The 15,589-nt window shown below is 34.1% G+C and overlaps 1 protein-coding gene across 2 annotated transcripts in view; it reads left to right on the top strand.

The window, feature by feature from the left end:
• The window catches only part of TBC1D32 (TBC1 domain family member 32), a 183,862-nt gene that overhangs the window by 88,291 nt on the left and 79,982 nt on the right, over positions 1-15,589 (top strand). For both annotated transcript variants that reach the window (XM_069488273.1, XM_069488271.1), the window contains exon 22: positions 332-420. In XM_069488273.1, the coding sequence (XP_069344374.1) occupies positions 332-420 (89 nt within the window). The remainder of the gene's footprint in view (positions 1-331; positions 421-15,589) is intronic.

The raw sequence follows: 15,589 nt of genomic DNA, 5'->3' as shown, positions 1-15,589 counted from the left end.
CAGTATTTAACTCAATGTATAAGCTTTCCACCAGTTCCAGAGTGGAATATAAATTAGTGATTTTCCATTATAGCTGAATGTTAGATTCATTTCAGAAACTTTTACAAATCCTAATGTAAATCCAGGCCACACTCAGACCAGTTAATTCAGAACCTCTTGAGGGTGGGACTCCCGGGCATTAGAGGGGTTGGTTTTGTTTTCTTTCAGCTCCCCAGGTGATTTCAATATAAAGCCAAATTTGAGAACCACAAATCTGAATAAATATTTATTGTCTTAATTTTCTTTAAATGGCTTCAGTTGGGCACTGTCTCACTCTGTCTCTCTTTTTCAGGATATTATTGATAGGCTTATGGTTTTGAATTCTGAAGCTAAGATTCGTTCATTATTCAACTATGAACAATCACATATCTTCGGCCTAAGGTAAGGTGCTAAATTTTACTTTAGATATTATATTTGTTGCAAAAATTAGTGCTATATACTTTTATTTTTTGTTTAATGGGGTACAATTGTAATTTTGTTACATGTATAAATTGGGTAGTCGTGAATGAAGTCAGGGCTTTTAGGATATCCATCAATCACCCAAATAATGTACATGTACCCATTAAGTAATTTCTGTATAGCTAATTTTAAAAAGCATGTCTAAATGTAATTTGTTTTCCTGCAACATTATAGACAAAGTAAATTTAGCAATTAGATTTTTGTGCTACAGCCTTCGTGTGAATTTAGGTTCTGTATTATTATATTGTCTTCCACCTTTGCTCGATTTAATAGAGGCATTTTGGGGACCATTTCATTTAGTTTACTTGAGAGTCAGTGGGGCTTCCCTGGGTTCATATTTGTTTAGACTCTTTCCATAATATAACCTTAATAGAGGCCTAGAAATGGATGATTTATTTTAAGGCCCAAGTTTTGCTCCTCCGTGTTAATCATTTTTTTCAACTTTACTTTCTTGAGTTTTAAATCTTTCTGGTTGAGTTCATATTCCTTGACATTTTATTTAACATGTTCAAATGGGAAATAAAGAAGAGGTGGTAGGGCTACAGAGACTCATGAAATTCTCAATCTTTTGGTCATATGTTGACATATAAAAATTATTGCTTTAAAAGCAGCTGAATTAAGGAAATTTTCCATTTTCATAGGCTCATGATTTTTTTCCCTTTCTACTAGCAAAGCATAATTTTCGGTCATGAAGAAGATCAATGGCAAAGTACTACCTAAAAAATAAAGCAGTTGCTTTTCTAAAATTAGAATTCTCTGCTGGTAGTATATTTTATAGATTCATACTTTAACTTTTTTTTTAACTGCTCATTAATGCCTGAGCTTCATGTTTGGACTTTCTAGTTCAAAGAAGGTATAAAAAAGCTGGAGCTATTACACTTCTTTGGTTGGTATCTCCTTTATCTCAAAATGGGTTTTCACATTGAATTTTAGCTTTCAGTTTATAGCACCAGGTACATGATAGAGCAAGCAATGATGAGGAATACTAGAAAAAGTCCATTCAGTAGAATCTCCTTTTGCATAGAAAGTATGTTTCTGAGTTTTATAGTTATAGAACATAGATTTTGTCCTCTTGTTATTGATATATTGAGTGAATTTTTTTTCCTGTGTATTTTCTTCTATAGAATAATATTCTTTCTAGTGTTCTTTGGAAAAAGATTTAACAATAGGATTTTATTAAGTTATATAAAAAAAGAATCCAAAAAGTGAAATGCTCCTGGGAATAACATATATTAATTTTGATAGTGTTTGCTTTCTTATAGTATCCAAGTGGAATCATTTTATACCACCATAAAGAATATCCCATCTCATTGTTGATAGATATAATAGTATAACAGAATAGTGCAAAATGGTAGGTAATAATAGCAACATGTACTCTGCAATAAGACTGCCTGCTGTTTACTTACTGTGTGAGATAAGTTCTCAGTTACTCATCTGTAAAATTTAAGATAATATATTTTTCTCAGTTATTGTAAGAATTACATATGAAAAATTAAAAGGGCTTAAAACAGTGCCTGGTACATAGTAAGTGCTGTAAAAACAGTAATAATAGTACTAGTAGCAGCACTTCATGTGTTTCTTTATATCTACTTGCTCCATACTGTTTTTGTGTTTTACTATGAAATAATTTGTCTTCCTTTTTTTCAGTATTGCAGTAGTCTTACATATGCTGCCTACTAATTTGCTACGTTTATAACATCAGCATTCAAACAGAAAATGACAAAGTCACTTTCTGAGGAAAAGTTTGTATTTTTATCATTATGTGCTTTTAAACAAGTTTGTCTTAGACAAATTTATTTATTCTTTTTCTGTTTAATTATGGTTACATAATAGTTGTATATCTTTATAAGGTACATGTGATGTTTTGATACAGGTGTATGATTAATCAAATCAAGGTAATTGGGGTATCTGTCACCTCAGGCATTTATCATTTCTTTGTGTTAGGAACATTCCAGTTGTACTCTTTTTGTTAAAGTATACCCTAACTTATTTTTTATTTTACTCACTTTGTTGTATTATCAAATATTGCTCATTCTCTCTAACTATCTAACTACATTTTTGTACCCATTAACCATCCATACTTGATTCCCCTCCACCCACCACACTACCCTTCCCAGCCTCTGGTAACCATCATTCCACTGTCTGTCTCCATGAGATCAATTGTTTTTAATATTTAACTCCCACATGTGAGTGAGAAGAGGAGAGATTTATCCTTCTGTGCTTGGCTTATTTCACTTAATATAATGTTCTCCAGTTCCATCCAGGTTGTTGCAAATGGCAGGATTTCATTCTTTTTGTGGCTATATAATGTTCCATTGTGCATATGTGCCACAATTTCTTTATTCATTCATCCACTGATGGACATTTAGGTTGATTCTAAATCTTGACTATTGTGAATAGTTCTGCAGTAAACATGGGAGTGTAGATATCTTTGTGATATACTGATTTCCCCTCCTTTGGATATATACCCAACAGGGAAATTGCTGGGTCATATGTTAGTTCTATTTTCAGTTTCCTGAGGGAACTCAATACTGTTCTCCATAGTGGTTTCACTAATTTACATTCCCACCAACAGTGTTATGAGGGTTTCCCTTTCTCCACATTCTTGCCAGCATTCATTATTGCCTGTCTTTTTGATAAAAGCCATTTTAACTGGGGTGAGATGATATCTCATTGAAGTTTTGATTTGCATTTTTATGATGACTAATGACATTGAGCATTTTTTATATACCTATTGGACATTTGTATGTCTTCTTTTGAGAAATGTCTATTTGGATCCTTTGCCCATTTTTTAATCAGATTATTTCATTTTTTTCCTATTGAGTTGTTGGAGCTCATTACATATTCTAGTTATTAGTCCCTTGTCAGATGGGTAGCTTGCAAATATTTTCTCCCATTCTGTGGGTTATCTCTTTCCTTTATTGATTTTTCCTATGCTGTATAGAAGCTTTTTAGCTTGATATAATCCTATTTGTCCAATTTTGCTTTGGTTTTCTGTGCTTTCAGGTATTACTCAAGAAGTCCTTGCCCAAACCGATGTCCTGAACCATTTCCCCAATGTTTTCTTTTAGTAGTTTCATAGTTTCAGGTCTTAGATTTAAGTATTTAATCCATTTTGATTTGATTTTTTTATATATGATGAGAGATAGGGTCTAATTTCATTCTTCTGCATATGGATATCCAGTTTTCCTAGCACCATTTATTGAAGAGACTGTCCTTTTCTTACTGTATGTTCTTGGCACCTTTGTTGAAGATGAGTTCACTATAGATGTGTGGATTTACTTCTGGATTCTCTAGTCTGTTCCATTTATCTATATGTCTGTTTTTATGCTAGTACCATGCTGTTTTGGTTACTATAGCTCCGTAGTATAATTTGAAGTGAGGTAATGTGATTCCTCCAGTTTAGTTCTTTTTGCTCAGGGTGGTTTTGGCTATTCTGGGTCTTTTGTGGTTCCATATAAATTTTGGGATTATTTTTCTATTTTTGTGAAGAATGTCATTGGTACATTGGGGATTGCATTGAATCTGTAGATTGTTTTGGGTAGTATGGACATTTTAACAATTTTCTTCCAATCCACAAGCATGGAATATCTTTCCATTTTTTGTGTCTTCTTTAATTTCTTTCATCAATATCTTACAGTTTTGATTATAGAGATCTTTGACTTCTTTTGTTAAGTTTATTCCTAGGTATTTTATTTTATTTGTAGCTATTGTAAATGGGATTACCTTCTTGGTTTCTTTTTTAGATTGTTTACTGTTGGCATATTGAAATGCTACTTATTTTTGTATATTGATTTTGTATCCTGCAATTTTACTGCATTTGTCAGTTCTAGTTTTTTGTGGAGTCTTTAGGTATTTTTAGATATAAGATTATATCTTCTGCAAACAAGGATAATTTGACTTCTTCCTTTTTAATTTGGATGCTCTTTATTTATTTCTATTGTATAATTGCTCTAGCTTAGAACTTCCAGTACTATATTGAATAACAGTGATGAAAATGGGCATCCTTGTCTTGCTCCAGATCTTACAGGAAAGGCTTTCAGTTTTCCCCCATTCAGTGTGATACTAGCTGTGGGTCTGTCACATATGGATTTTTTTTATGTTGCAGCAAATTCCTTCTATACCCAGTTATTTTGAGAGTTGTTATCATGAATGGATGTTGAATTTTATTAAATGCTTTTTCAGCAAAAATTGAAATGATTGTATGGTTTTTGTCTTTTGTTCTGTTGATATGATGTATCATATTGAATGATTTGCGTAAGGTGAACTATCCTTGCATCTCTCGGATGAATCCCACTGGATCATGATGAATAATCCTTTTAATATGTTGTTGAATTTGGTTTGCTAGTATTTTGTTGAGGATTTTTGCATTTATGTTCATCAGAAATATTGGTCTATAGTTTTCTTTTCTTGTTTCTTTGTCTGATTTTTGTATCAGGGTGGTATAGAACTTATAGAATGAATTTGGGAGTATTCCCTCCTCCTTGACTTTTTGGAGTAGTTTAAGTAGGATTGGTATTAATTACTCTTTGAATGCTTAGTAGAATTCAGTAGTGAAGCCATCAAGTCCTGGGCTTTTCTTAGATGGGAGACTTTTTATTACTGCATCTATCTTGTTACTTGTCATTGTTTTATTCAGGTTCTGGATTTCTTCCTCATTTAATCTTGGTAGGTTGTATGTGTCTGGGAATTTATCAGTTTCTTACAAGTTTTCCAATTATTGGCTCATAGTGGTTTCTAATGTCCAGTTGGATTTCCGCAGTATCAATTGTAATGTCTTCTTTTTCATCTCTGATTTTGTTTATTTAGGGATTCTCTTTTTTTCTTAGTTTGGCTAAAGGTGTGTCAATTTTGTTTATTTTTTCTCAAAATCGACTTTTTGTTGATCTTTTGTATTTTTTTTTTGTTTGTTTCAGTTTCATTTATTTCAGCTCTGGTCTTTATTATCTTCTGATTTTTGATTTCATTTGCTTTTGTTTTTCTAGTTCTTTGGGATGTATTGTTAGGTTGTTTATTTGAAATTTTTGTCCTTTTTTGATGTATGCACTTATTGCTATATACTTTGCTCTTATTACTGCTTTTGGTGTATCCCATAGGTTTTGATATATTTTGTTTTCATTTTCATTTGTTTCAAGAAAGTTTTAAATTTTTAAATTTTCCTCTTAATCTCTTTATTGACATTCAGGAGCATATTATTTAATTTTCATGTGTTTGTATATTTTCCAATGTTCTTATTTCTAGTTTTATTCTATTATGGTCATAGAAAATACTTGAAATCAATATTTTTTGAATTCTTTAAAACTTGTTTTGTGGCCTAACATATGATCTATCCTTGAGAACAACCCATGAGCTCAGGGGAAAAACATGTATTCTGTAGCTGTTGGATGAAATGTTCTGTAAATATCTGTTAGGTCCATTTGGTCTATAGTGCAGGTTAAGTGCAGTGTTTCTTTGTGGATATTCTTTCTGGATGATCTGTCCAATGCTGAAAGTGGAGTGTTGAGGTCCCCAGTGATTATTTTATTGGAGTCTCTCTCTCTCCTTAGCTCTGGTAATATTCGCTTTATATGTCTGGGTGCTAGTGTGTATATATTTAAAATTATTGTGTCCTCTTGTTGAATTGAACCCTTTATCATTATATAATGACCTTCTTTGTCTTTTTTTTTTTAAAGTTTTTATCTTGAAATCTATTTTATTTGATAGAAATATAGCTACTCCTGCTCCTTTTTGGTTTCCATTTACGTGGAATATCTTTTTCCATCTCTTTATTTTCAGTGTTTATAGGTAACATGTGTCTCTTGCAGACCATATATGGTTGGCTCTTGTTTTTTTATCCATTCAGCCACTCTTTGTCTTCTGATTCTTTAGTCTGTTCATATCCAATGTTATTATTGATAGGTTAGGACTTACTACTATTTGATTTCGGGTTGTTCTGTGATCCTCTCTCTTTTCACTCCTTCTTTCCCGTCTTTCTTTGTTAAAAGTGATTTTCTCTGGTAGTGTGTTTTGATTTCTTGTTTTCAATATTTTGTGCATCTGTTGTAGGCTTTTCCATTTGAGGTTACTATGAGGCTTGTAAAAAACATTTTATAACCAATTATTTTAAGCATATGACAACTCTTCTCACAAAGAAACAAGCAAAGAGAAATGTAACAGAAATTCTACCCTTTAACTCCATCACCCCCACCCTGCTTTTTATTTTTTTTTTATTGTTTCCATCTGTATCTTTTTATACTGTCTTTTAAAAAGTTGTAGTTATTTTTGATAGGTTTGTCTTTTAGGCTTTCTACTCAAGATATAGGTGGTTTATGCACCACAATTACAGCCATAGAATATTCTTTGTGTACTTACTGTTACCAACCAGGTACTTAATATGCTTTTAGATTATTTCTTATTGTTCATTGATGTCCTTTTCTTTCATATTGAAGAACTCCTTTTAGCATTTCTTTTAGGATAAGTTTGGTGTTAATGAAATTTCTCAGCTTTTTTTGGTCTTGGAAAGTCTTTATTTTTCCTTTAGGTTTGAAGGATATTTTTGCAGAATATAATATTCTAGAGTGTTAAGGTTTTTTTCCTTCAGTACTTTGAATATGTCATGCTACTCTCTCCTCACCTGTAGGGTTTCCACTGAAAAGTCTCCTGCCAGATGTATCAGAACTCCTTTATATGTTGTTTTTTTCTTTTGTCTTGCTTCTCTTGGGACCTTTTCTTTATCCATCACCTTTGAAAACTTGATTATTAAATGCCTTGGGTAGTTTGTTTAGTTACATCTGCTTGGTATTCTATGGCCACCTTGTACTTGAATATTGTTATCTTTCTCTAGGTTTGGAAAGTTCTCTGTTATTATTTCTTTGAATAAACTTTCTGTCCCAATCTTTCTCTGCCTTCTCTTTATGGCCAATAACTCCTACATTTCCCCTTTTGAGGCTATTTTCTAGATTTTGTACAAGTGTTTCATTCTTTTTTATTCTTCTTTCTCTTCTGACTATGTATTTTCAAATAGTGTGTCTTCAGGCTCGCTAATTCTTTCTTTTCCTTGGTCAGTTTTCTTCAGAGACTCTGATGCATTACTCAGTTTGTCAGCTGAATTCTTCAGCTCCAGAATTTCTGCTTGATTTTCTCTTACATTAATATTTCAATCTCATTGTTAAATTTATCTGATAGGCTTCTGAGTCCTTCTCTGTGTTGTCTTGAAGTTCATTGAGCTTCTTCAGGATAGTTATTTTGAATTTTTTAACTGAAAGGTCACCTATCTCCATCACTCCAGGATTGGCCACTGATACCTTATTTAGTTTTATGAGATCATTTTTTTTCCTTGGTGTTCTTGATGTTTTTGGTTGTTTGCTGATGTCTGGGCATTGAAGAGTTGGGTATTTATTTTAATCTTTGCAGTCTGGCCTTGTTTCAACCTGTCTTTCTTGAGAAGGCTTTCCAGATATTCAAAGGGAATTGAGTGTCACAATCTAAGTGTTTGATCACTACAGCTGTATCAGCATTGGGGGTGCCCAAGCCCAATGATGACTTTTTCATACTCCTGGTGGTTCCACCTTGGTAGACTTGGTAAGATACAGAAGAATTCACTGGATTGCCAAGCAAAGACTCTCACTCTCTTCCCTCATTTCTGTGCTGGACTGCTGAAGTTGGGAGAAGAGTGATGTGGGCACTCTCTCATAGCCACCATTGCCAGTTCACACTTGAAGCCAGCCCAGTCTCACCCAAAGCCAGTGGTGACTGTTGCCTGGCTATCTCTGATGTTTATTCAAAGCCCAAGGGCTCCTTAGTCAGCAGGTGGTGAATCCTTCGAAGATGAGGCCCTTCCCTTCAGGGCAGCATGTTTCCTTCTGGCCTAAGGTGGGTCTAGAAATGCTTTCCAGGAACAAACACCTGGATTCGGGGTTTAGGGGTCTGCTTGGTACTTTTACTGTGGCTAAGCTGGTACTTACATGGCAAAACAGAGTCCTCTGAACTTTTCCTTTTCCTTTCCTCAAGTGAAATAAGAGTCCCTGAGCTGCACGGCCTATAGTTTAGGGGTAGGTGTGACACAGGCACTGGCTTGGCTGCTACTGCTAATGTCTCACTAGTCATGTGCACCTAAGTGCACTGGGTCCGAGCCAGGACAGCTATAGGAATTGCCCAAGGATTGCAGCCTTTGTGGCCCGACTACCTTAGGAATTTAGTGCAGGCCCCAAGCTGCTTTTTGTCAGCTGGTGATGGGGCTACCTGAAACTCATGTTTCAGGACAGAAGATTTCTCTTTCTCCAGGCTGGTCTAAATGCCCCATCTATGGGCACTGGCAGAATTTTGCCCTGTGCCAGGGTGGTCCTGAGTTTCAATTCAAAGCCCCATAATCACTTCACTCTGCCTCCCCCAGGCATACAGATTCTTCTCCACTAGGCATGTTGGTGCGCCACTGCCAGGAGATAGGGGAGGGGACTGTAGGCAGTACAAGTCTTTTCTGCCCTGCTCAGTGCCTCTTTCCTCGATACAATGTCAAAACCAGGTAGTATGATCACTCATTCAATTTTTGGTACTTCTGAAGGTGTTTGCTTACATAGATATTGAATTTGGTGTTCATGTTGGGAGATGATCACTGGATGTTTCTATTTAGCCATCTTGCTTTACCCGCTTCGACAAATTTATTTCCATTGTGTGTTGCAGTTCATTCCATAATAATCTTTTATTCTAAAATAATGACTTATTTTTAAGTCACACTTTGAAAGTAGATAATTTACTTTCATTTTTCTATTAATTTTAGTTTATCATTGGTCATTGAGGTCTAATGGTTATAAATTTAGATTATAGCTTTGCATTATGTAAATCTTATGTTTCTGTGTCTTTGGGATTTTTACCTGTATCTTTCTCACTCACAATGTTTTTGATATTATGAAGGTACAATTAGAAACATTTTCTTCAGTAGATTATCTCATTAGTGTGTTTGACTTCTACATTTAACATTGTTTGTTCCATTCACTTATATTTCTGTCTCAAAACTCTAGAGTAGCATTAACGGTGAGTTTTGATACAACTTACTTGCCATTACACTTAAGTGAGGCTAATATGAAGATTAGTGAATTGTGGCTTTTCACTTTTAACAGCAACACATTCTGTTTAAAAATTTTGAATTTTAATTTCCTAAGATCTTACAAATCTTACATTTTAAATGACATGTTCAAGAAGGTTGCTTCTTGAATTAGGCCTCCCTCTGCCTCTTTTTTTCCTCTTCAAACCTATCCTTTTATGCTAGATCATTCCTATTAGTGTGAAGACATGCCCTCATATATCCCATGTTACAATGAAACAAAACAAAACATACATAAAAAGAAACTGCCTGTGACCTCGTATCTCCCTGCAGCCACTGTCCTATTTTTCTGACTCTCACCATAGCAAAACATATCTATACAAACTGTCCTGACTTGTTTACCTCTGTTTACTCCTCAGCCCAACTTTGACTTCACATTGACTTTATGACTCTGTCAGAACTGTTCATCCTGCTTATCCCAAGGTCACTTGTAACTTCCATGCTCACGGATCTCATGTATTCTTCTCTTTTCTTATCTTACTATAACTATCAGTAGCATTTGATATAGCAGACCATTTTTATTCTATGTGAAAAATTTTCTTCTTTTTGCTTCTGTGATACTACATTACTCATATGGCTGCAATTTCTCCTTTTTTGCATTCTCTAAGCAACCTCTAAATGGTGGAATACTCAGGACTTGGTGCTGGGCCCGGAACCAAGTACCCTCGTTTTCTGTACACTCTGTTCCTAGTTCATTCCACTTACTCCTTTGCCTTTCAGTATAATTTCTATGCCAGTTGATGGCATAGAAGTTATATGCCAGCTAGAGTTTACATCTCTAGCCCAAACTTCTCTTTTGAGCTACCAGACTCATACACAACTGCCTGCTGACATATCAATTAATACAGTGCCCAGGCATCACATACTTAACATGTCTAAAATTGAACTCTTCTTGAATCTCCCACATCTCCTCCCACAAAAACAAAATAAATTTTTAATTTCCATCTCATTTAGTGACCCAGTCATCTCTTTAGTTGCTTAATCCTGAAAATCATCTTAACGTATTGCTTTTCAATGTCTTTATTATAAAGAAATTAACCGATGAAGGAAATTAAATTTAATAAATTGAGAAATTTCTCCTAATTCTGAAAGTATCATTGTTAACATTGAGAAAAATCATTCTAGACACCTTTCTGTACATATACAGACAGAAGGATGGATAAATATGTAGGAATATTTTTTTAATTAAAATAGAATCATAATATTATTGCCATTTTAAATTCTAACTGAATTTTAGAGAAAAGGAAAAGAAACCCTAGCAAGACTGAAGGAATTGCTGAATTTCAAATAACTGTTTTTTCACTCCAGGGGTTATTATTTTCCCAGAGATTCCTCAAAAATTAAGAAAAAAGACTACGTAAAACGTTTCAAGATATTTGAACATGAAATTTCACTTTTAGATAATATTAATCCACTCTTTTACTATGGAAGATGAGGACATTCATGATCTCCTCAGCCTCCCACTTCCCCTGTTCTCACCTGTATTAGAAGGTGGTTCCTTTGCCCATTTTCTAACCTGCCTTCATGAGTTGGAGAGAATATCTTCCTCTCTATCCAGGAGGGAGATTAAACTAATCCGTGTTTCTCAGTGTAGTGACATAAGAATATGCAGTACCTTTTTATATATGACTCCAAATAAGATTTATAATTTTAAATTTTACTCTTCTTTATTTACTCAGTCAATATTTATTGAACCTTTATTATGAGCCATGCCCTGTGCTAGGTGTGGGGGATGTAATGATGAGTGAAATCAGTTGCTGTGCTCATTCTCCCTAACCAAAGAATGTGCAGTAATTAATGCAGAAAAGAAACACATTCTTATAAAGCCCTCACCCCTCTTGTCTCATTTTAAATAACGGGTAATTCTGACACCTTTGTGTGGCTTTCCGTAATATATGTCTACCTTTCCGGTGTACATTATTTCCTACCCTTCCTCAGCCTGAGCTAATGTTCTGAGGAGGTTACACTCCTTATTTCCCTCAAGCACATTTAGTTTTGCCTCTAAGCCTGTTTTTTATGTCTTGAATACTGCTTTCACTTTTGTCTACTTATACAAGCTCAACCCTTCCTTCAAGGCAAAGCTTGCTCTATGAATTACTTATAACCCATTCTGATGTCTTTTTTCTGCATGTCCCTTGCCTTTGTGATTATTCCCATGGATTTAATATTTAATTTATTTCTCCTTTCGGCTAAAAACTTCAACTTCCCAAGGGAGTATAATTTTCTTCTATCACTTCTATCATATTGCCAAGTACTTTTTGGTTATTTGGTCAACATTTATTTGTTAAATTTGATTGATTAAAATAGTTGCCTGGAAACTTTTGATCCTGTGCAAGGCTTAGCAGCTTAAGGTTTCTTAACCATCTTTAGGTTTCAGAAGAATGTTATTCCCCTCCTAGGACATTTTATTTCAGCATAAAAACTGTGTATCTTGTGGGGAAAGAACTATATTATCATTTAATATTAATAGCTTTTTATATTAAATTATACTACACATTAGGTGTTAGTTACAGGCTATAGAATTGCCTATTTTTTAACATTTTAAATCTTATATAATAACTTGGTTAAATATACATTCAAATTGAATATGGTTAAAAATGTTAATATGTTCTCCTCAAACTTATTCCTTCTTTGTTTCATTTAAAACTCTAATGTGGCCTATTTATTAATTTTCTTCAAAACAAAACTCAGGAATCTGTAATTACAGAATAGCCTTTAAAGTTAATCGCTTGCTGTTTGTTATTATTTTACATTTACCAGCCAACAGTAAATTTTATATACAGTACAATGAACAGTTTTATGTATAATTAATTAGCTTCTTTGTAAAGGTCTGACCTCTAAGGTGACTTTATGAGGAAAAGTAAAAAAATTCATATTTGTTTTAAAAATTAGTTCGATTAAAAAGTTTTGTTATTTTAACAAGTAACATACATAGCTAAATGTTAATATTCCATCCCAGCAAATCACCAAATTATTTATTCCCATTTACCCAGTTGCTAGCTACACTTAAATCTAATTAACATTAGTAATAAGAAACGCTTTTTAAATTACCTCTTGCAATCTTTTTTAATATTACAGAGTAAAATCTGAGTATAAAACCATCCACAGTTATTTTATACATGCACATACATATACACACATACATCCAGAATTTATATTCTTCAAATTAATAAAAAATAAAAATAATCAAATGATCTATTACTTGCTGAAAACAAAAAGGATAACATAACACTCTCCTTCTTAGTGAGAACTACCATTAACCCCTTCATGCCCATATTTTTGACCTTTAGCTACAAATAATTTTTCTTTGAACAATAGGAGTGTTATTGTTTTGAAACTGCCTTTTTTACTTAAGTATTTTAAATTATCCTCTCATACCTATATTTATCTGTATTATAATTTTAAAGAACTGAATAGTTTTCTAGTACATGATTGAATCTCAATTTTCTGTTTTTATACAACTAAGTTATTTTTAATTTTTTATTAGACAAATATCTGGATGTTCATAATTATTGCTCTACAACAAATCCATAAAAGTATACTGCTACATCAAAGGATAGGCACATTTTCAAACTTTATGTATTTCTGCCTACCCTCTTTTTATGATTATTTTACATTCTACCCACTTAGTGAAATTTATTCCTTTCATTCACTTGTTCATACGTTTGGAATATATTCGTTGAATCCTTACTAATTGCCACACTGTTAGTCTTTGTGGCAGCATTTGTGACTTTGTTCCTTTTATTTTTGGATTCCTTTTTGTGAGTTCATTTTTGCTGATTCTCCTCCTTCTCTATCCACCTTTCAAATTCTTTTCCACACAAGGTCACCAAAATCAATATGCCCCCAAACAGTACTCTGTGTACTTAAAAAAAGCTGAAACTAACCTCCAGCTGCAGGAGATCCAGAGCATTTTCTGAAACTCAGATCCAAATTTGGTGCATAGAGTGAGTGAGCAAGCTCCACACAGCTCCCGCTCATCCTTGGCTGCTTATACAGAATTTTATTGGCAAACTCATCCTGCTCCCCCTTTCTCTTCTCCAGATTTGGTTATATGTGTATCAAAAACTTCCAGCTCCAGATTTGGGGGTATAGTTAGTGTGTGTTTGTAATTCATGTCCCTTTCTTAGTTTTGATGAGTAGGCAGGCAAGGAATTGGGCTTTGCATTATCACTACTTAGTTTGCATGTGCTGATCAGCAGGTAAACTTTTATATTGGGGGAATGAAATGTGTTTGGGTTGTATATATATTTGTGTGTGTGTGTGTGTGTATATATATATATACACACACATATATGGATATATATCATGTATACACACATATAGCTTAACCACACACACTGTATTTGATTAGACTTTATAAAAGTATAACTCATGGAATTTATGGTGATGTATACATGGAATTATTTACTTGCTGATAGAAATGAAATGTATTTCTCCCTTGAATCCACTGAATTAATACTAGGAGAAAGCGTCAGGATAAAGAGAAGGGGCTTGTGACTGTAGGCACGAGATAACCCAAGAACACTTTCGAAATTCCTTCAGGTGGAAATGATAGACAGCTAGGATTAAACTGCACAGAATCACTCCAGTTACCCCAGTCAAGTTCCTGCCTCCTCACATTAATGATATGATATATTTTCAAAGCAACATAGTTTACAGTATTAAGAGCAGACGGTTGTTATTCTGGTGAGATTCGACTTGCGTTTTAAGGTAACTTTTAGGGATTCACCATATTCAAAATACGTTCCAAACAAGTGGAAATATTAGTCCCTAATTTCACAGATTATCTTACTCAGATAATCCAAATGAAACATTTCACATTATAGGAGACACTGATTTTCATTTCCAGAAATAAATTGGTGGTGGGGATGAAGGTGGTATATGGAGGTGGGTGAGTATGTATGTGGGGAAGGGAGAGTGAGGGTGTGTGGAGGAAAGGGAGGAGGCGAATGAGGGAAGATGAGCAAGAAGGAAAGAAGTAGGGGAGGGACTTTCCACAGGGTGGTTGGGAGTGGGGGAAGGAGAGAGGTTGGGAAAGGGAGGAAAGAAGGAGGTAGAGTAGGATGGGGGTAGAGAGGGAGAGAGAATAGAGAATATTGGGCTAGGAGAAGAGAAATATATAGTGTGTGATATTTCAAAATCCAGCTCTTTGCAGTGATGTAAAATGTCCATTTCCACTCTAGATTGGGAGGCTCCCTTTGCATCTGAGGCAAAATGGTGTTTGTATCTTCCTTATTCATAGTTGGGCATGAGAATCAAGTGCCAGATTCTTAGCATCCTGTCTCACTTAAGGCATATGCTTAGACCATAGCAACTCATCAGGACTGATGGGGAAACCTCACAGAGGACATCATTAGTGTGCCTCATATCTGACCACGTTGATAACGAAAGCAATCTGTCCTCAGACTGTTCTTTTGATTATAATTAGACTATGCCACTTGTACTTATTGGTGTATATTCAAAGATATATTGTCTCCTAGGTAGCACTGACATATTATGCAGCTATATGTAGTGTTGTAATGATAAGTATCTGTAAATTACTTGGGGCTAAAGAATGAAATATGTTAAGAACATTTTTTTCTAGTGCATAAGAGGTGCCCTTAATTAGGGTATTTATATTTTATAATATAATTACATAACATATAAATACAACGTGAAAGTTAGGGTCAGCCCAATATTATATTTTTAATAGTGCTTAAGAAACACTTAATTACTGTATTTCTATTTTATAATATGCTTACATAATATATAAATACAGCATAAAAGTTTATAGGGTCAATCTAATGAATATTAATGTTCTTAATGTTATATGACAATATATTATCTGTTAGCAGTACCCAATTAGAGTCACTCTTTAAATCTTAATGTTCACCATAGAAACCCCTGCAAGTCAGTCTGGACTGACCCTGGTTATAATTCTTTGCCTTGAATTTTTGATGTTTTGATTTTTTCTTGAGAGCACTTCCATTTTGGTATGTCAAAAATGCCAATTTCTGGGCACGGTGGCTC

The sequence above is a fragment of the Eulemur rufifrons genome, chromosome 15 (assembly GCF_041146395.1).
Source record: "Eulemur rufifrons isolate Redbay chromosome 15, OSU_ERuf_1, whole genome shotgun sequence".
NCBI classification, from domain to species: domain Eukaryota; kingdom Metazoa; phylum Chordata; class Mammalia; order Primates; family Lemuridae; genus Eulemur; species Eulemur rufifrons.
The sequence above is the reverse complement of the archived record's forward strand: the minus strand, read 5'-3'. Positions and strand labels throughout refer to the sequence as shown.